General features: G+C 35.2%; 1 protein-coding gene across 1 annotated transcript; it reads left to right on the top strand.

The window, feature by feature from the left end:
* Nucleotides 1-1,579: 1,579 nt before the first annotated feature.
* On the top strand, nt 1,580-21,532 carry LOC120280202 (kinesin-like protein KIN-UC). The gene is made up of 20 exons (XM_039286975.1): nt 1,580-1,782; nt 2,746-2,846; nt 2,994-3,116; nt 4,081-4,266; nt 4,923-5,144; nt 5,229-5,385; nt 6,980-7,129; nt 7,265-7,353; nt 7,750-8,193; nt 9,323-9,457; nt 9,827-10,006; nt 11,084-11,206; nt 11,472-11,600; nt 11,697-11,835; nt 11,925-12,017; nt 18,182-18,307; nt 18,698-18,823; nt 19,606-19,749; nt 20,196-20,324; nt 21,247-21,532. Exons 1-20 carry the CDS (start codon nt 1,638-1,640, stop codon nt 21,393-21,395), a joined length of 3,090 nt encoding a protein of 1,029 aa, XP_039142909.1. The 5' UTR covers nt 1,580-1,637; the 3' UTR covers nt 21,396-21,532.
* Nucleotides 21,533-22,584: the final 1,052 nt, after the last annotated feature.

Genomic DNA, 22,584 nt, shown 5'->3' on the forward strand with positions numbered 1-22,584 from the left:
CAAACAACTGTAGTACTCGATTGAAATACAAAATGAAAAAGCAGAATTTGAAAAACCTTTTAACAAACAAGGGATCACAAGTCTGATATTAGAAAATTCATGAATGAATCAATATGCCAGGAAAAAATGGTGCCATGTGGCAGATCAAAGGAAAAATGGGGGGAAAACAATAACCAAGCAACATAAACATGAAATTTGAAATCTTGAAAAAGAAAAGATAAATCCAAGTAAAGTATACAACAAGTTGAAATAAATAAACTGGAATCATGGGTGAAATCATAAATCGGGCATTAAGAAGTCATAATCGAAAGAATATCGCCTGAAAACTTGATGGTAGATGGCAAATCAAAAGGACAAAAAAAAAAACTTCAACGAAAACATATCATAGATCTGGCAACATAAATCCACATATTCAAGAGCCTAATATGAAACCAAAAAGTAGAATTAGGGATGAACCCTAGAAAAAAAAACCTAGGAAACAAAGGATAAAACGGTGACGGATGAATCCTAGAAAGGGAAAAAATAATGAAAACACCGAGATATCGAAAAATATTGGAAAAAAAAAACCTGATTACAAAGATGAAAAAGGATTAGGGATGAACCCTAGAAAAACAAAAACAAAAATACCCAACCCTACAAAACCACAACATCAACACCTGCGAGAGTGGAGATGTTGGAGACGCGAGGAAGCATTACCTCGTGTCAGGGAAACAAATGGTGAGTTGAACACGAAGGAGAAAGTGAAGCGGCGGGGAAGATGAAAGAGCAACCAGTGGAACGAAAAACCCTAACACAAAGGGGAAAGTGAAGCGGTGGGGAAGAGAAAAGAGAAGGTGAGTGGAACGAGGCCCGCCGAATCACGTGGGCTGTAAAGCCCACTTCAGCCATGTATGCAAAAGTCCACTTCCTCTTTTTTTCCCTGAAGTGGAACGGGTGAAGTGGATGGATAATGGAGGTGTCACATCACCACTTCGCCCACAAAACCTGTGAAACAAACAGATTGAAGTGGGACAAAAGTCACCACTTCAGTCACTTCGGGCTCCACCCCGGTGAAACAAACAAGCACTTACTCTCTCAGTTCTCTCTTACTTTTAATCATTGGCCATAGTTTATACAATATAAATAGATGGTTTTTTTATATTTCAATAAAAATAATAAGTGTCGTCTCACAAGAAAATCGTCAAAATGGCATGTATATACAATAATGTGCACAAATTATAATAATTTAATAACTCCTCAAACTTTAATATGTGAGACAAATTAATACATTTGGCACATCCAATGGTTATATGTCCTAGTCACCTAGATTTTTAATTTTTAAATCCAATGACTTCATATTTTTCCCACCAGATCATAGCCGCACACAAAAAACCAATAATTCAAAAAAAATCCAAATCCCAAAACATAATCCATATCCCGAGACATTTTGAAAAGTTGCCGTCCAGACTCCAGATCACAATCAGACAAAATTTTTTTTTTAAAAAAAGGCGGGAAACGAGACGTTCACTTCCCTCCATTTTTTTTATATTCGCAAATAAATAAATCTTTTGTAACGATCGTGCCGGCCTCTTCGTCCTTCTCTTCCAAGCTCTCTTCATCCCCTTTCCCTTTCCAACGAGGGCTTCAATCTCTCCCCAATGGCGTCGGCTCGGGCCTCTCTGCGTGGAGACCGGCCGATCCCTGTTGCCGTCAGGGCCGGCGGCCATACTGTCCGCTCTCGGCCCAGCACTGTCAAGCGTTCCGTCGCTCAGAGCCTTCGAGCTTCTCTTGACGATGATGAAGGTGTGTTTCTATCTTATTTTGTTGTTTTTGGTCTATGGGATTCGATCGGTGTGCAGGGTAATGGGGGGAGAGGTGATGGTTTTGTGATCTCTTTGTTTGAGGAATGGGCTGGAAAAAATTGATTTTTTTTTTTAAATTCAAATTGCGTTTTGTTTTGTTCGAAATTTATGTTATGAATGCAAGCTATGGCTTGATAATTGCTGGTGATTGGGTTCTACGTGTGTGCGGGGTAATCGATGGAAAGGTGAAGGTTTTGTGATCTCTTTGTTTGGGGAATAGGCTGGAAAAGATTGATTTTTTTTCTTTTATTATTAAATTCGAATTGCGTTTTTTTTAATCTGAAATTTATGCCATGTATGCAAGTTATGGTTTGATAATTGCTGGTGATGGGGTTCTGGGCGTTTGGATGAGTTTTTGTTGGTTTCCTAATTGAGCCAATTGAGGGTTTAATGCTATTGGCAAAGGGGAGCGCTTTGTGATCTCTATGTTTGGAGAATTTTCTGGAAAAGATTGAACTTTTGTTGCGCTGTCGCATGTGGCTTGAAAATGTTTGGGATTCTAGAAGGCTGAAGGCTGATGGCTTTTACTATCTTATTAGATTGTTTTCTATTGGTAATTGGTTGAATTTTTTGCGTTGATCATTATTATATTAGCTCTAGTAGCTTATAAGAGACACTGGTCAATGTGTTCATTATTAGGGGATGAGCCTCTGTTCCATCAGTCATCACCATGCCACGTGAAGTTCAGAGAGATGGTTCATTGGAGTAGTTTTGTGAATAGGAGAATTTGTGTTCTATGTTGGACTCAGCGACGTTAGGTTGATGAGTCATAGTAAGGGCAAACATTTGGACATTATGCAAAACGTGTTTAAAGCTATCAGCACTTTTTACATTGTTTGATGGCTGAGCTATAAGAAGTTGTAATAAAGATCAATACACTAACAACTTTTTACTCTTGTCACAGAATCTGGGAGAGTGAGAGTAGCTGTTAGGCTTCGACCAAAGAATGCTGATGATCTTCTTTGGGAATCAGATTTTACAGACTCTGTTGAATTACAGCCTGAGGTACGGATTCCAGTGATATAAAATCTTTAACAATGTGTTAATTTAGCACGAGGAGTATATCATCTTAATTAATTAAGCTTTGTGCAGAAGCGGTTCAAGGATTCTTGTATTTCTTTAATAACAAATGCATGGTTCTGTTACTTGCAGCTGAGGAGGTTAAAGTTGAGGAAAAATAACTGGATCTCTGAGTCTTATAGATTTGATGAAGTTTTCACTGAAACAGCTTCTCAAAAACGTGTATATGAAGCAGTCGCAAAGCCTGTAGTGGAGGTAAATGGCTGATCTTTGATGGAAGTAAACTATCTGAATTTTTCCCAATATCTTAAATATTTTAGGAATTCCAGTGCTGACCATTTATGCTCAAAAATTGTAGGTTGGGGTATCATATGCACGCTTATGCTTACTGAAATTGAAAGCTAAATCCCATATGATCAATAAGAAATTAGCAACAAATGAAAGTTTGCCATGAAGTGGATGCCATGATGTACATGCTATTAGAATTTCATTGGTTTAAAGTGCCAGTCCTTCAATATTTTCATTGTCTTCAATTGGTACTGAGTAATTTTTTGATTGGGTGTGGGAGCTTGGAAGCTGACCATTGGCATAAAAATAGAATATCTATTAATATTCTCGGATGCATAATTTTTGTAAAAGTGCAGAAGTGAAACAGCAGGTTGATGACAAAAGAAGAGAAAAGAAAATAAAAAAATGGGAGTGCGGAGCAAAAGAAAAATAACATGCCTAATTTATTAAATATAGCTAAATATTGAATTTAGAATGCTTGATAAGTGTCAATTTATATCATTTGTTGTAGATGGAGGATGGAGATTGACATTTGCTCATTTTGCCTTTTAGAATATCATACTAAAAATATTAATACATATTAGTTCTCCAAGATTGTTTTTAGGGAAACTGTTTTAGCATGTTATTTGCCGTGGACTCATTATTTATCTATTAGCACACTTGTTTTTTATGTGATAACATTCAAATTGTAATCATGCTTCACGAGCAAATTTCAATGTTGACCACTCAAGGTATGCAAACTACCACCTCTTAAATATGATTTTTATCTGCCATATTATAAGTTGATATTTTATATGCATCATATTCTCTTCATAAGCTATGCAGTATCTGAGGAGCATCATAGGATAAAGCATCTAAAGTATTGATATCCTGATTGACTGTTGTTCTGATTCATTTTTTGAGACAGTTAATTATCTGTAATCTTTTGCAGAGTGTCCTAAATGGGTATAATGGGACTGTGATGGCTTATGGTCAAACAGGTACAGGGAAAACATTTACTCTTGGTCAACTTGGGAAAAATGACGCATCTCAACGTGGTATCATTGTCCGAGCTTTGGAGGATATTCTTGCTGATGTCTCTCCTGCTTTTGATACTGTATCTGTCTCCTACGTGCAAGTATGTCAATAATTCTCTGTGCAGCAATTGGTTCCCAGCTTCCAAAATATAATAATTGAGGTTTCAAAAGCACAGGTCGTTTACAGATTCTGTTATAGGCTGTTGTGCAAACTTAGTAGTTTGAGTGTCTGATTACCTTCTTGATAAAATTTCTGATTGATTCTTGTACCAGTTTGTCAAAATCACTTTAGGCCAGAGCGTGATGCTATCTTTAGTTCTGATACAAGTTGGCAAAGTGACAAGTCCATTTACCTTAGAAAATGCATACTGACTCATGCTATGGCTATCCTTCGTGAATTTATATAAATATAAGCTGATAGGTCAGACACCTTAATGACCAAATAACAAAAAGTTGTTTGTATCTTGTTCTCTACAAATGGCATTCAGCTTTCAACCTTTAGATGCTAAGGTCCTAAAATATTTATGTAAGAAAGTGCCTTCTATTTTGGTCCAGGAAGAGGCTACTTGAGGCGTTTTTTTTTTCCCATGATCTACATTGTGTGCATACAGATTATTCCATCTTAGGTTAGAACAGTAAATGTAGCTTAATAGTAACTGGCAACTCTATTTGCTAATGCCATTAAGCACATTGATTATGTCTGTTCATTACATTTACCAATAATTTACTGACTTAGTCTTTTCCATTCTTTTATTAGCTATATCTAGAATCAGTTCAAGATCTATTGGCACCTGAAAAGATCAATATTCCAATTGTTGAGGATCCAAAGACGGGTGAAGTTTCCTTACCTGGTCTTGCTATAGTTGAAATTAGGAACCTTGGCCAATTTATTGAACTTCTGCAAATTGGTGAGGCAAATCGACATGCAGCAAATACTAAGCTGAACACTGAATCTTCTAGAAGTCATGCAATTCTAATGGTTGGTTTACCTAATTAAGAGTTATACTGTCATAGTTTGACCTATAGATATATTTCTGTTTTTTCACTTGTCTGGGTCATGCAGGTTCATGTCCAAAGGTCTTCCAAAATAAAAGATGAAACTGAGGTCTCTCAAGGAAATGATACAGATCGAAGTATTTCTTCTCAACATGTGTCAATGATCTTGAAAAGTAAATTACTCATGGTTGACCTCGCAGGGTCTGAAAGAATAGATAAGTCTGGTAAATTTTCTAAATTTTAACTTTGTATCTACCATAATTCATCTTTCCATGTCTTAGATAGTCAGAGAATATGAGAATCATCATCTATTTATCACACATTATGAGCACTTTTCCATTTTAAGTTGAAAATGTCTAAACTGAATAATGAAATAATTTTGAGCTCAGGATGTTTCAGTTCATGAAAATTTTTCTAGTCTCTTGCTCACATTGTCCACTTAATCCTACAGTTGGTTCATGCTTGAGTACTCTTTGTCCTATCCTGTTTGCTGTAGTATTAAATGCCATAAATTTTTGGTAATATCCCTTCGGGCCTTGTCAGATCTCTCATTTGATTGTTCTTGGCCTACGTTTGGAATCAATGTGTAAACTATGATTTTGGATAGCAGTAGTGTTTATTTAATCATTTGAGGCTATCACACAATGAGCTTTACTTGTTTTAAAAGAATGTTAATCATTTTACATGTTATACCCATGAAGAAGATATTAAACTTTTAGTTCTTCTGGAATTTATGACACCTGGATTGGTATTTGATCACATGATTGATACTTAGATGCTTGAGAGAGCATGTGCCGTCCATTGTTTTGTGTATGATATCGTCTAAAGTGCTGCATTATAGCTTTCCTAGAGGTTTGATGCAAATCAAACATATTATCTGTATTCAATTCAACCAAATAGCTTAACCTAATATATGAGTGACCATGCTTACATATTCAGATCCATATCTACGAAATTAACCTATGTGGGACTTATTTGCTACTCTAATAAAACCTACTGAGTCAATCTTTTCAGTTGATTTTTTAGTAGTCCTTATATAAGAAAACTGTCTTGGTCTCTTCCTTCCCATTATCATCTGAATTTTCTTATGTTTTTTCAGTTTCTCTTCACTCTTAACAAAACAAGTGCTAAGCTTCTTTTTGAATGTTTCCTTTTGTTCCTCTCATACTTCTCACTGCAATGCTCAAGAACTTGTCAAGTTGATTTGGAACCTACTCAAATTTTTTGATATCTCTCTGGTTTTGAATTGATTCTGTCAGATGCAAACCAACATTTATCGTATGGGCTTCATTTGACACCAAAAGATAAGCTGATAGCATGAGAGACACAAACATATGTATTCAAATCCAAATTTACTGTATTAACCAACGTGTGACTTTTAATTACTCCAATACATCCATTATATTTGTCAGCCTTTTTAACTTGCCAATTGCCAAAAATATGGCAACACCTATATATTGAAACTAAATTAACTAATATGGGACTACTAGTTACTCATAGATTTAACCTTTACCCTAAAATGTAAAAAGAATCAATGCTCATATCAGCGTGCTGACTTTATGACTTTGAGGATAATTTATATCAAATTTATAGGATCAGATGAGTCTTGACAACATAAGGCAGAAAATAAACGACAGTTTTCAAACATAAACCTGGTGACCATAATTTGCAAGGCCTTTGAAAGGTACTAGGTTAGATTGCATATTATAATGATGCCTGTGAAACCTTTGCATGTCATGATGACTCCAAAAGTATATCATGAATTACTGACCTTTTTGCCTGATCTGTAGTCATAGCATATAATGACCTATTTTATAGGTAGTGAAGGGCACATGCTTGAGGAGGCTAAATTTATTAATCTTTCTCTCACGTCTCTTGGGAAGTGCATCAATGCATTAGCAGAAAACAGTCCTCATATACCAACAAGAGATTCAAAGCTTACAAGGCTGCTTCGTGATTCATTTGGAGGTATCTTCCTGTTATATTATTAATTGTAATCATCAGCTTTAATTTTTTTTGTATTCAATAAAATAGACACAGGCGTTCTTATATTCTGCAGTTGAAACATGAAATATCTCATTCTGATACCTTCCAAGTGTGCAGGCACAGCAAGGACATCCCTAGTTATAACAGTTGGGCCATCTGCCAGACACTACTCTGAAACAGCGAGCACAATTGCATTTGGGCAAAGGGTTAGTGTATACGCAGTTGGTATTGTGATGGTACATTTTTTTATTGTTGGTCTTGAAAAATCCTCTTTTGCCATAATAAAGTTTGTGTTCCCCTTTGTACTGTGATGGGATGGCACATTTTTGATCGTTGGTCTTGAAAATCCTCTCTTTTTGCCATAATAAAGTTTGTGTTGTTTTATTTTCAGTCCTACATGTTTAGTACGTCCTACTGTCCTAGAATTTAGGTATTGTTTTTATATATGGCTAAATTATAAATAAAGTACTGTTCCTGAACCGGAAATTGGGTTAACGTAGTTATAATTGTTTGATTGGCTTTGTTTTGTTATAATTGGATTTCTTCAATTTGTATCCTGAGAATTTTGTTTGATTGACTTTATAAAGTTATAATCATTTCAGGCAATGAAAGTGGTTAACACGATAAAACTGAAGGAAGAAATCGATTATGATAGACTCTGCAGAAAGCTTGAATCTCAGGTTGACAGTCTTACTTCCGAGGTGGAGAGATTGCAGAAACTTAGAGATGATGAGAAAGAGGAGATGGAAAAGCAACTTAAGAACTGTGAAACCCATTTAGCTGAAGCAGAAAATCAGCTTGATATTTTCCAATTGGAGGTTGATAGACAAAAGAAACTCAGAGATGATGATAAAGAGCAGATGGAGAAGAAACTCAAAGATTATGAAGCATTATTATCTGAAGCTGAAGATCAGGTGGAGCTTCTTAAGTCACAGATAAATGAACAGAAGAAGCTCAGAGATGCTGAGAGAGACTTGATGGAAATAAAATTGAAAGAGCTCAACACCTTGTCCGAAGCTGAGACAAATTTTGCTAATAAATATGAGGTACGTTTTTTCTTTTATTTTCTTTTATCTTTTATCTCTTTTTATAATAGAAAATATCATTAATGACAAACTTTTAGTGTTTTTGAGTAGCCATGCTTACTGTCAGCATCAGTTTTGCCAGCTGCGAGTTGAACAGTGCCTTTTCATTACCCCTAGATTTAGTCATAGATTGTTTCATTTATGACATAAGTCACATAATGATAATTTACACTAGCTGGTTTGATCTTTTTTCCCTTTTTGTCTTTGTGTATGAATATTGTTTATATATTAATGAACTATTTTTATTCAGAGTTCTTACAAATGAACATTAAAATCAGTGTCACAGAAGAAGCCCACAATTACATAGTTCTAAATCTAAATATCCACGCATTCAAATCAGGCCTTTGCTTCACTTGATAAACATTTTTAATTTCCTTGGATATTATCTCCACAACCATGAACAATTAAAAGAAGGTAATGATCAATCCTCATCTGATCGATTATTGAGTAGGAGCGAGTTCTCCTGGATTCTGCGTAGCTTCCTGTTGTCTGTACTATTCACAGTGAAACCATGTTGATTCTCTTGTTAAGCATTGCATGCTTTGTTCAAAGAAGATCTACCCTTGTCAATATAATTTAGGTATTATAGAGTAGTAGTGATTCCAAATTTCATCTTATACTGGCCAAAACTTTCTGATTTACGATATTTTTTTATAGGATTTTCAAAACAAATACTACCCTAAAATTTGCAACATGTTGGTTGTTCAAAATGCATCATGCTTTGCAAAAATTGGCTCACATGGTCCATGAAAAGTTTATGAAAACTAACTGCAGAATGCTTCTATGATCAGTAGTGCATTTCAGGAAGGACGTCTATCTGTCTGATATTCTTCTATATTTATAATTGTTATCAATTTTATTTTATATTATATATATATATATATATTTTTGCAAAAATGTAATTTGTTTATCAAATTATACAATATATATAAACCTCAAAAAAGATACCATCTTGGAATTATTCCTGTCTAACAACATGTTTTGATTTGTCCCACTTTTTTGGCATGAGTTTGGAAGATGAGAAATAGAACATTGTGAAATCTTAGTCTATACCAATATGTGAATTTATTCTATCATTATTTATTTGCAGTGCTTAGAGAAGGAAAAATCTCAATTACATGTCGAAATCAAAAAATTAATGGAGGAGTTAAATACACAGAAGGGCCGAAATGATCTGATGAGTGGTGAAATTTTTCGATTGGAAATGTGTTTAAAGCAAGAAAAGGTAATGTTTGTTTGTTTTTTTATAGTTTAATTTAATTTAATTTTATTTTTATAATTGAAGTTATTTTCTGTTTGTTGACAATGTTATAAAATCATGCAAATACCCAGTAAGCAATAGTTACTAAATGACCTAAATGTAAAATGGATGTTGCTGGAGTTACAGTTGGTTGATCACTTGATTGAATATAAAAACATGGAATCTGAACAGACATCTCAGTGTATTTGTATTTTAGCTGCTTATGCAGATGTCCAACCATGTATGAGATGTACAACATGGTTAGATATATATAGTATGCCTATTCTGTTCTAAAAATTTATATTTATCGTTCTGTTTGGAGTTTAAGCTAATCAGTTCTTTCATTGTCAGTAGCAGCACCAGCTCAAAAATGCTTCTTATCAGAAAGTACAAGCAGACACTACTCAGATGTATGAGAACAAGGTAGCAGAATTAATCAAGAAACTAGAAGATGAGCACTCTCTTGCCATAAGTTTGGAGAAAGAGCTAAATACAGTGACACAGAAGCTGAGCAATAATGAAAGAGCACTCATGGTAAAACTATGGATTCTATTGGCTGACAACCACCCCTACTCTACTCTTAGGTTACATTTTCTTTAATCTCATTGGTAGATGACATCCCAATAGATTACTAAGAAAAATTGGTCCATTTTTTAATGCTTTATTTCTAGTTCTTGGGACATCTTGGCAAGATTGGAAAGCAAATTTCTAATTTTGACATATTTCTTCTGGAAAATTATCCCCTTAATATAATCAATTTACAAGATATCATCCTTTCTTATTTGAGTCAGAATGTAAGTCCATATTAGCTACAATTTTTTGTTTCTTGTGCAAAAGATTCCTTGAAGGTAAATTTGTCTATCTTCAGCAAATCTCTGCCATTTGGAGCAAACCATAAAATGACATCACATGTGCCCTTTGATTAAAATCGCTGAATTAGATGCCCCACCACCTATGAGCCTAATTTGAACTAGTAGTGGCCTATTTAGTTCAAAACCGAGTTATAAAATGCTCAAATTTGTGCTTTAGATTTTAGAATTCAGACTGTGGTTCTAGCAGCTGTTTATTCAAATCTTTTATGTAATCTGCATAGAAAGTTGATGTGTATCACAGTGCAAAGTATCATGCAATTCCTTTAGCTTTTTAGAGAAATTCGTCTTTTATATTCAAAAAAATTATTTAGTTTATGTTACGAATGTGAATTTCCCCAGTCAATTGGTAATTATTCAAGTTTCAGGCTCAAAACAGACTGTAGCACCTATTTACAATGGTTAAAAATTTATGAACAGGATAATTGATTCACTTCTATCTGCAAACTGGTCTCTCTTTCTTCGCAAAGCTTAAGAGTTGAAGTTTACCTACTTCTTTATAACAATCTTGCTTTTGTAAAGCCCCTTTTCTACTGGCTTTATAATTTTTCCATTAAATTTAGTTTCTCATATGAAGGGACTCTGACTTCTATCTCTGATCTCTGATTTTACTCATTTTGTTGTCTTATATGGTTTAACACACTCATTCATGATGGCCATTCCTCAGATTTCTGATTTCTTATTTTGTTCAATTGCTTTTGCCTTATATTGTCTAATATGCTCATTCATGGGCATTCCTCAGATGTTGCAGAATGACTTTGAAGAGCTTACTTTGAATTTGGATAAGATATCCACACTAAATAAAGAGGCCACTATTGAAGTTCAGTCTCTAAGATTGGAAAACAAGAAACTTGCATCAGAAAAGGTACAATTGTTAATCATTCTTGTATACCCAAAACATTGCTACTGTATGTTTCTAACTCTCAGCTGATTGCCGTGTATCTGATACGTTCATAAATGTTATTCAATTGATGGTGCAGCTTTCTTGTGTCTAAGTTGTGTTCTATACTGAATTGCATATTGTTGAGACAAAAAAATAAAATCATAATCTTTATATTTACCTTAGTTGTTAGTGTTCATTATTTATTTCTTGCTGTCTTAGAAAACTCATAAAAACTATAAAACCTTAGGAATATCTGAATAAAGAGCTTATAACTTCTCAAGAGAAGTTGTCCAATGGAGAAATGAAAAGAAAATGTCTACAAGATGAGCTTGCCCAAGTCAAAAAGCTTTTGCCTTATGACACCATGGGCCCTGAGGTAACTACCATGCTTATGAAAAATTGCCTTTAGATTAGTTTCCCCTGTAATATATTTGTTTTCAAGATTTCTCACTAATGTTTCCCACTTTTGTAGGCTAAAATGCAATATCTATCAGATAGTTTGAATAGAGATACATCAACTCTCACCGCTTCAATGAATTTATCGAAGTCTAACAAGCCAAGGGAGACCTTGTCTAGTCAAAAGGCAAAAATCTCCAAAATATTTGATGAAGGCATGCTTCTTTCCATCTAGGAACAATGCTCTGATTCATATAATTCTTGCTTACTCCGCTAATATGCATGTTAGTTATTACCTTTTCAGTTGGCCTTTCAAATGTCTTAACTCTGTTGAAGTCTGAAGATTTGAATGTCCAGATACATGCTGTCAAGGTGGTTGCAAACCTTGCTGCTGAAGGTAATACTCATGTTAATCTGTCTTTATTATGTGCAAACCTTGCCACTTATAGGTATGAATTGGTCACAAAAGATAGCTTTTTTCTGTTCTGAATTTTTTGGACCAATCAGACGTCTTATCAGGTCTGTCTGGCTTGGCCCAAAATAAGACCATATCGCAGACTATAGGTCAGTTCTTTCCAAGAAGTGGGTTAATTGATGATTCATTGTAATAGAAGTTCCAAACAAACAATTATCATTTTGTGATATTAGGGATTGAGATAATTTAGGAATGGAAATGGGGAATAGCTCTTTCAAACTACTTTTCAAACTACTCCTTGCCCTTTTATCATGAACTTTGTTAGAAGAGAGAGAGAGAGAGTGGAACAAGTCTATATGCCTTTAACAAATGTCATTGATGATCTATGTGTGTTTACATATAGGAACAAATAGATATCATATACATACAAGTATACATAGACATCTAACACTCCTTTCCTTTCAAACTTATGACGGATTGTAAGTTTTGAGTTTGGATAATATGAAGAAATGTTGATCATGCATCTGCGCTTTGGTGAAGAAATCAGCCATCTGGACTTCATTAGGAAGATAGTGAAGTGCCATTGTTTGGGCATGTATATGGCATCGGGTAAAGTGAACATTTATACCAATGTGTTTGGTCAGCTTATGCTTGACCGGATTTGCATTAATTTGAAGAGCGCTAGTGCTGTCATAGTGACGAGGAATGGAAGAAGGAAGTAGTACACCAAAGTCCTGTAAGATCGAATGAAGCCAGAGTATCTCCTAGACGGTGGAAGCCAAAGTATGAACCTCAACCTCAGCACTAGACTTGGCAACAGTAGTTTATTTCTTGATTTTCCAAACAAACGAAGCGAAGACTTAAGAAAGATACAGTAACTGGTGACAGATACTTGATCATTAGGAGAATTGGCGGAGATAGTATCAGAATAGGTATGCAACTGAAGAGTAGACTAGCAAAGGTAGAACAGACCACGTGATGCAATGCCACAAAGATACTACAACACTCGAAGAAGATGAATATAATGAACAGAAGTGGGTACCGCAACAAACTGATTGAAAAAATATGAAATGTATGAAATATGTCGGGACGGGTGATAGCTAAGTGGACCAAGCCGCCAACCAGATGTCGATAGCGAGAGAAGAATCAGATAAGGGAATCCCATTAGAAGCATGAAACTGTAAATGTAGTTCTATTGGTGTAACTGTAGTACGGGTATTAGTCAAATTAAAGTGAGCAAATAGATCTTGAGTGTAATGCTGCTTAAACAGACAGTAGTCATCAGGAGGATGAGAAGTGATCTCGATATCCAGAAAATAACAAAGCAGATCTAGATCAGTCATCAAGGTCTCACACAGCTTCTGCTTCACAAAGGTAATGTACTAATGTGAGTAGAGTTATCACTCGTAAGAATCATGTCATCCACATACTAAAAAATAATGGTTCGGCCCTGAGAAGAAGAATGAACTAAGGCTGTTGGATCATGTATGCACGCAGTGAAACCGGTAGCCTAAACTACTGTGTTGAACTGCTTAAACTAGGTCTGTGGAGGTTGTTTAAGATCATAAAGAGTGCGGCGAAGGCGACAGACCCCGGAGCCACTTGAAGGCCAGGAGGAGTCATGTAAACATCCTTTTTCAAGTCCTCGGGAACAAAAGCATTCTTCACATTAAACTAATGAAGGACCCACCTACGAATAGTTGCAAAGCAACTAATGTGCGTGCAATGTGCATGTGAGCCATTGGGGCAAAAGTCTTCTCATGGTCGTGGCCATACTCATGCTAAAAATCACAAGCAACTAGATGCGCTTTATAAAGCTCAAAAGACCCATTAGAATGGGGTTTCACTTGGTAGATCTAGCGATAGGTGATGGGAATAACATGGGCGGAAAGAGAGACTAGATCCTATGTGAGTTCAATATAAGGCGTTAAGTTCTTTTGCAATTGTAGTTCACTACTCAAATAACTGAACCGTTTCCCTGTAAGCATGGTTTAAAAAGGCGAACGAGGCGTACGCCTTGAGGCGCGCCTCAAGGCGAGGCGCTGGTTGCTTGCCTCAAGACGCATGCCCCTATGGCCGGTGGCGGAACCTACGCCTTAACATGGCGAGGCGCTCCGCCTCGAGGCTCATCACCTCGAGGAGGAAGAGGCGTACACCCCATGAAGAAAAGATAAGAAAGTGGTGATTGAGGAATCCGGTGAGAATTCAGATGATGGTGAAAAGAAGATGCCAGTGGTGGGAGGATGGCTTTGAGTTGGCGGTGGTGACTTTCGATTGTGACGGCGATGGATGGATGGGATGAAAGAAAAGAAACTTTACATTAGAAGCTAGGGTTTTCTTAACCATCATCAAATCATGAGATTATTCTAAAATAATTATATATTTTAATAATGATTGAGATTAGTCCATATATATTTTAATTACAAAAATTTTTAAAAATATGTATTTAAGAGATAAAAATTATTAAAATTATTAAAAATATGTATAATTTAAATATTAATTTAACACTAATGATTAATAAAAATTAACTATAATTCTTTATTAATTATCTACAAATTATTTAAAAATATTTTCTTGATAAGTTATTATATAAATAATTATTTTTAATGATAATTGATAATTATTTCCAATCCTATTTTATCAATTATTAATTTATTATTTATAATTTTCAGTTTTTTGTTGAGGCTTACGTCTTGGACCGCCTCGAGGCTTACGCTTCGCCTCATAAAAGCAAAACGCCTCAAATACGCATTTCGCCTTTTTAAACTTTGCCTGTAAGTATCCAAGGCAAAGGCATCTAAAGCATTGGTGCTGATAGAGGCATAATGGTCAGGGGGATGTAAGGTAAAGTGATCATATAAAAAGTAAGTGTGAGAGGATACCTCAGGTTTTGGATCGGTAGTAGGAGAGGCGTCAAAGAAAATCAACCGAGGTGGTGACGCTGCGGGATCCTGATGATGGTAGCAAAAACAAATAGGTGAGTAAGCAGGAGGAAGTGAGGAAAGAAGGGAAGATATTGCAAGAGACTCAACAGATAAAGAATGGGAAGACACTGCAGGAGATTCTTCATATAAAAGAGGAGAAGAGTCGAGAGAGGAGTGAGTAAGAAGCTTTTGAGGAGGGTTGAGTGATGGAGGAGAGCAAGACATAAGGGAAGCATCCTTAGGGGAAGGGGAAGGGGAAGTGAAAAGAAAAGACAAGAACCGACAGAGAGATAAACGCAGTGGAAGAAGGAGAATGATAGAAGGGAGTGGATTTATCAAACGTGATATCATGGGGATGCGTAGATGAGTAACGTGATCATAGTAACAATAACATTTATGCTTAAGGCTATACTTTGGAAAATCACAAGAAACAAACTAGGTAATTAGCTTTGTTCGCTATTGAGGTGAGACCAAAATAAAGCAGCGACAACCAAAAACATGAAGATCATAATGCGCGCGAGTGCCCCCGAGGAAAGGGGTTGTTCCATGGAGACACTCATCTGGGCTATGATCATGAAGATGAGTGTTGCAAGTTAATGAGATAATAGTATTAGCCTAGAAATGAGGGAGAAAAGCTCCAAGAAAAAAAGCATGTGTTGTCTTTAAGATGTGACGATGCTTGTATTCAATGACCCCGTTCTGAGAGTGAGTCCTAGGACAGGATAATTGAGGTAAGGTGCTCTTAGAAGATAAAAAATCATGAAAGGCTTGAGAAGTGTACTCATCGCAAAAGTTAAACCGAAAGGTCTTGATAAAGGTAGAGAGCTGGGTGTGCATCATAGTGGTAAAAGAGCGATAGATAGATAATAACTGACTACGGTAATGCATAAGATTAAGTCAGGTGAAGTGAGTGTATTCATTAATAAAGAACATAATAGTGATTACTGTCTTTAGATATGAAAGGAGCAGGACCCCAGACATTAGAATGAATAAGCTTAAATGGAGCATCAGTCTGAGAAATTGAAAGGATAAGGATGCTATATTTGCTTGCTAAGCTTACAACCAAAACATACTATATCAGGAGGAGAGATAGCTCTTAAGATGCGAAGACGAATAAGAGACGCCATACGAGAAGGACAAAAGCGACCAAGACGACGATGTCACTTATGATGAGAAATTTCCGTAGTATAACAATGATAAACGGATTCAACTGAGGATGGAAGGTGAAGGGAATTCAACACATAAACTCCATTATAACGACGATTAACTTCAATCACCGTTCCACTATGATCCTGCACACGACACGAGGTATGATAAAAAATAACTTAATAGTTATAATCAGTAAGCTGACTAACAGACATAAGGTTTATGGATTAACGAGGAACATGAGAAATAGAAGGGATGAAGAAAGCACTAGATGAGAGATGGCTAGTAGAGGGGACAGGAAGAAGTGTGCTATCAACAGTGCGAACACAGATTATAAACAATGGTGGATGAGAATGGTGAAGATGAGTGGCATCGGGGGTTATGTGAAGAGAAGCACCATAGTGAAGAAGCTAGAAAGGACAGGAACTACTTGGAGCGGATGGAACAATTTGAGTCGAACTCGCATGTCTAGTGGAGGTGGTGGAGTCCGCCAGATGGCATTGTTAGAATTGTTGGAATATTGCCAAAAGTTGTTGATTCGTAGGAGACAACGGAGCAAGAGAAGCCTGTACAGTGTGTGCCTAGGGATGGAAAGAGTGAAGCGTTGGATGAAGAGGCGGAGCCGGTGAAGAAGTGTGAGGGAGCGATATGTAGAAGGCCACGTTGCTTTGTTCGGCAATAACGCTCAAGGTGACCCAATATACCACAATAGTAATAAGTCACTGTCCGTTTCGGCCGTGGAGGCCGAGAGAATACAGGAGGGAGTGAAGGGTAAGTAAGGGAGGATGCCGGAGGCATAGAAGAAAAGCTGGAGTTAGTGAGAGTACTAACCCCTCTGTGAAGGAAGCACAGAGGCGGGTTTTTTCAGCACGAACAAAGACGGGTCCATAAGCATCCATTTTTTTAATAACTCAGTCATTGTTGATTTATTGTGGAAGTACTGTAGAGTCAATGTTTGGGGGACAATGCGCTGTAAACTGTAGGTTTATATATATATAACTTTATATGCCGGGCCACAACTTATTTTCTCTTTTTGTTTGGAAAAATTCTTCAAACTGTGGTGGAACCCAGCATATTGTTTTTTTGTCTTTGTAAAGAGAATTCAAGTATCTTTTTCTGTTTGTAATGAGAATTCAAATCCTGGATTCCGGTGAAGTGTGAGATTTGAAAAGGGGTGTTAGGAAGGAGCGTGCGGGGCGGCGCTAGCGCGTCTGTGGTGCTGGCAGCAAAGCATGGTGGCGTTGGGCTGTGTCGTGGGTGGCACCAAGATGCGGTTGCATGTGGGCGGTGGTGTGGCGGCGGGCGATGTCAGGTGTGGGTGTGTGGAGGGTAGGATCTGAAGCTTCTGTTTTTAATCAAAAACAAGGAAGAGCAAGACAAAAAAGAGAGTGGACAGAGGCGGCTGCCGGGTTGGAGAAAGAGCTGATGGCGGGAGAGATGGCCAAAGGCGACTGTCGGGCCGGAGATTGAAGTGGTCAGGAGAGGGGGTTGTCGGCAGCGGCCGAGAAAGAAGAAACCTAGTATGATACCATGTTAGAAGAGAGAGAGAGAGTGGGACAAGTCTATGTGCCTTGAACAAATGTCATTGATGATCTATGTGTTTACATATAAGAACAAATAGATGGCATATACATACAAGTATACATATACATCTAGCAAACGTAACCTAGTATCTAATACCAAGTTGTATCAACCTTCACTTCCTTGATCCTAACATGTTCACTCTGTTATTACTGCAAGGATCCCTGACAAATTTTAAGTTTGGCTGATTTTAAAATACCTTTGACCATTGATCTTTCTGTTATGCAAGAATTACCCTTTTATATAACTTTGTATATGGCAATTATGATATGAGACGTGTGATCGAATGTAACTGTAATTTCCTATAACATGCATATGAAGTGGTCTTTAATCAGGTTTCCCATGGTTCAATGTCATGTATGACCAAAAGTATTGTGAAGATTTTGCTATTGTAAAATAGCTTTTGGTTATTCATGGAATTAAATTATAATTATTTTATATAGGACTGTTGTAATTCAATTTTATGTATGTTTGCATGTTGCCATCATTTTACAGATTCAAACCAAGAAAGGATTGTTGAAGAAGGAGGATTGGATGCTCTTCTCATGCTTTTGGAGTCCTCTCAAGATGCAACAATCCATCGGGTTACCGCTGGCGCTATAGCAAACTTGGCAATGAGTGGTACTTCAATTTTCAAGCACATGCTACCCAAAGACTTTATTATACTCCTTTTTTTTTACTTGTTAAATTTATCTACTTCACACTCATTAAGTAAATCGGTTGATGACAATTTAAATTTTATAAAAAATTTCATTACTTTTCAAAACTACCCCTATTGAAAACTCCACTAAGTGGAGTATATGATTTAATATTTAGTTGATTATTATTTATTGAAAATTGTACAAGTGCATTAAATTAAATGGTAAATTAAAAAAAATTTATTTAATGCTGTACAAAATTTTTAATGTGACAAGTAAAAAGGAATAAAGAAGAGCTTTAAACGTGATAAATAAAAAGGTTTGGACGGAGTACAATCTTACCTAATAAGAATTTGCAATATTTCTGTTTCAGGAAGTAATCAAGACTTGATAATGAGGAAAGGTGGTGCTCGATTACTAGCAAATATTGGATCTAGAACAGATGACCCTCAGACTCTTCGAATGGTAGCTGGTGCAATTGCAAATTTATGTGGAAATGGTATGTCAAAGAGCGCTATTTTCACTATTTTATATACTGTTCTAATGGACTAGAATATGAGTTTGTTAAAATATCTTATTTATAATTTAGGCTCATAAAAGAAACATTTTTTTTTTTATTAAAATGGGCCAGCCTTATAAGTCCTTTTTATTCTTCACTTTCTTCTTGATAAATTCACTATTATTGCAATATTTTCCTGACATAAGGTATCTTGGTTTTGTGCCTAAGCAGACAAACAATTTAGTATCACAGAGAAGTTTTGGCTTCAGAAGAAGATCTAATAACTGTTATAGGCATTTTCAACTTTTAGCTGCCTTCCAATCATTTGAGGAATCGTGCATAGTGCTTCATCTATAGGTGAATATCCATAATTTGAGGAAATTGTTCTTTTTATATAACAGTTACTAGCGTTGTGGCTCTATGCATACATTTAGTACTTATTTCCTCATTTTAAAATTTTACTTCCATGTTTTACGGAATCCAGCATCCAGCTATGTTCAGTAATCTTTAGGGAACTTTTCTTAATAAATTCTTCAAGTAACTAAATACTCATTGAGTTTAAATGATGTAATTGATACATTCAGGCAAAGATCAGTTTAAATAATTAAAATTACATCTTCCCTGTATTATTTTGAAGTGTATTTATTAATTTCATCACAACAGATGTTCTGGTGACAAACAAACCGTATTAATCTTCTAGAAAGATATTAGTAATGAATCAAATTAACCATTTCTTTCTATTGAACTTTTTTTGTCAACAACAATGTTTATCTTTGTTATAGAAAAGCTGCATACGATGTTGAAGGAAGATGGTGGTACCAAAGCACTGATGGGAATGGTCAGATGTGGGCATAGTGATGTCATTGCTCAGATTGCAAGAGGCATTGCGAACTTTGCAAAATGTGAATCTCGAGGAATTAGTCAAGGTTCTTATCCTATCTTAACTTGTTTGATAAATTCACGCATATAGTTTAAGTTAAACCTTACAAGGCATCTCAGCACCGTGTCTAGCAACTGTCTTGAACATATCTAATTGCTTTCATCGTATCATGACGTGTAAGGGCCTTTTTGCCATGTTGAATGTTGTTTTGTACTGCACATGTCCAATATGTTCCAAAATTTAGCTATAAATTATCTGATGTTATGAATTTGCCTCGGAAAATACTATGCTTGTGCTAGCACATTTAGTTCATTCTCCATTTGTTCTTGAATCTTGTTAATTTGTAGGATTTATAAGAGAACGCTTTCTTTATGACCAACTTTAACAGTTCTTGACTTGAAATTGTTTGTGGTCTTTTTACTGCATGAATGATTATGAAACAATAGCAATTTATTAAACATATATATATATATATATATAATTGAATTTTAGGACACAGAAAAGGAAGGTCTCTTCTAATTGATGATGGTGCACTTACTTGGATGGTTGAAAAGTCTACAGCATTTTCCACTTCAACAAGACGGCACATTGAGCTTGCTCTTTGCCATTTGGCTCAGAATGGTATTATTCTAACACCATCACTAGTGTTCTAAATTGCATGATTACTAACTGTGCTATGATTCATTTTAAACTCATTCATTCACTATCAGTTATAGTTTCATCACTAGAACAATCATATTCTCTAATTTCTGCCTGTAACCATTCCTGAATTTTTTTCCCAACACATGATTAGATTGATTGCCATGGTATAAAAAACAATGCTATGAGGAACAACTTTTGAAGCCCATGATCCAATAAACTATAAATTTACATGGCCAATGTAACAACCCCATGTTTTTTTCTGTGGAATTTATTGTTGTTTCTCCTGTTTCTTTTAGTTGTCCTCTACAAACATCCCAGAATATATACTAGCTTGGTACCTTCTTCCTCTTGTTTGATATTTATATGCTTTTTATCCCACATGCACACATCTGCAAAGCATGGACCACGGTGATTATGGAGCTTAATAATTTCGTAATAAACTTAAATAGATATTTAAATTGTGGATATAGAACAATGTTTTAAAGTGATTACCAGACTTATACTGTGACAATGTAATTAGTTATATATGTTTCACTCTTTCATGTGCATGATGCATGTTAACAAAATTGGCAAGAAACCATCATAACTGTAATTTTTGTACTTAAACAGTTTACATAAATATGTTACTGTTGATACATTATGCAGCTCTCTATTTGACAGTTTGTTTTAACTGTCTTTTACTTTGGTTTTATTATTGTTACACATTTTTGCATGATGTTAACAAAAATGGCAAGAAACCATCATAACTGTAATTTTTGTACTTCAACAGTTTACATAACATGTTACTGCAGATACATTATGTAAATCTCTATTTGACAGTTTCTTTTAACTGTCTTACTTTGGTTTTATTATTGTTACACATTTTTGCATTGAATTTGATTTAATTGTGTTAATTATGCAGAGGCAAACACCATTGATGTTATATCAAGTGGAGGAATCAAAGAACTGGTTCGAATATCTCAAGAATCTTCAAGAGAAGATATTCGAAACCTCTCAAAAAAGGCATTGCATTCAAACCCTGTATTTTTAGTCGAAATGCGAAAATTATGAGAAAAAAAAAATGTTGTGTATATTCACCCTTTAACAAAATGTCCTTTTGATATATCTTAATTTGTACAATTAATCTCTTTATAGCAGAAATGCTAACCCATCTGTAAATTCTTCTCTTTCTTTTGATCAATGATGACTAAGAGTCAATTTAAAGAAATAAAATTATTTCTTTTATTTTTCATTATTTTAAATTATACAATATAATAGTAACATTTTTTTTTGTTACAAATGCGACAAGTGCAGTATAGTCAGGTGTGTGTGCAAATGCCGGAAATTAGTTATTTAGTTTGTGTCCTTATCCTGTGATGTGGTGGTTATGCTAGTAGTTTGCATTTGTTACTATTATTGCTTCTAGTCAAATTTGAATTTAGTGTTTTTAAAAATTTATACTGCAGTAGGGCTTATGTCATCGGACTATAAACCCAAACATTGTTACCGCAATTTCTACTATTCAGAATTTTGCAATGTGATTGCATCACATTATAAATATACACAAGGATAAGTTTTTGGTTCAATCAAACTTAGATAATATATGTAAAACTTGCAATTTATATAGTATTAGATTACCTTAATTATTTTGTTTACAAAATGATTAATTAATATCTATATTAAATCATATAAAAGATTTAGGGTAATTAGACAATATATATATTTGATAAAGTGAATAAATCACACTATTTATACTATTCGCCACGTCTTATCAAACTTGCCATTTTTAATCGTTAAATTATTCTAGAGTTTGATGGCCATGCCATCTCATCAATCCATTAAATTCTTACTCATTAAACTATTTTCAATGAGTAGTTATATTATAAAATAGGGTCCACAATCAATCCATTAAACTCTTATCTATTAAACTATTTCTTCTATTATAATTATTTAATAAAATCTTAAATATTATTAATAAAAATAAAAATTAAAAAATTTAAATTAAAAAAATTATTTAAAGATGCAGATCCCATCACTTTTAATTTAAAAAAAAATTAATAATAATGGGACTCACCCATTGAGTGTTTGGTAAACACCAAACACTCCATGGACATCGTTTACTGAACCCCCATTAAACTCCAACTAAAGATGCTCTATAGTATTAGACTTCCATACTTTTCTTTTAGACTATGGTGCTGTTTGTTTAGATGCGTTTGGAGTTACATGTAAGTCCAAATGCACCACTTTTTATGTTCATCTG

The sequence above is a fragment of the Dioscorea cayenensis genome, chromosome 2 (genome assembly GCF_009730915.1).
Source record: "Dioscorea cayenensis subsp. rotundata cultivar TDr96_F1 chromosome 2, TDr96_F1_v2_PseudoChromosome.rev07_lg8_w22 25.fasta, whole genome shotgun sequence".
NCBI classification, from domain to species: domain Eukaryota; kingdom Viridiplantae; phylum Streptophyta; class Magnoliopsida; order Dioscoreales; family Dioscoreaceae; genus Dioscorea; species Dioscorea cayenensis.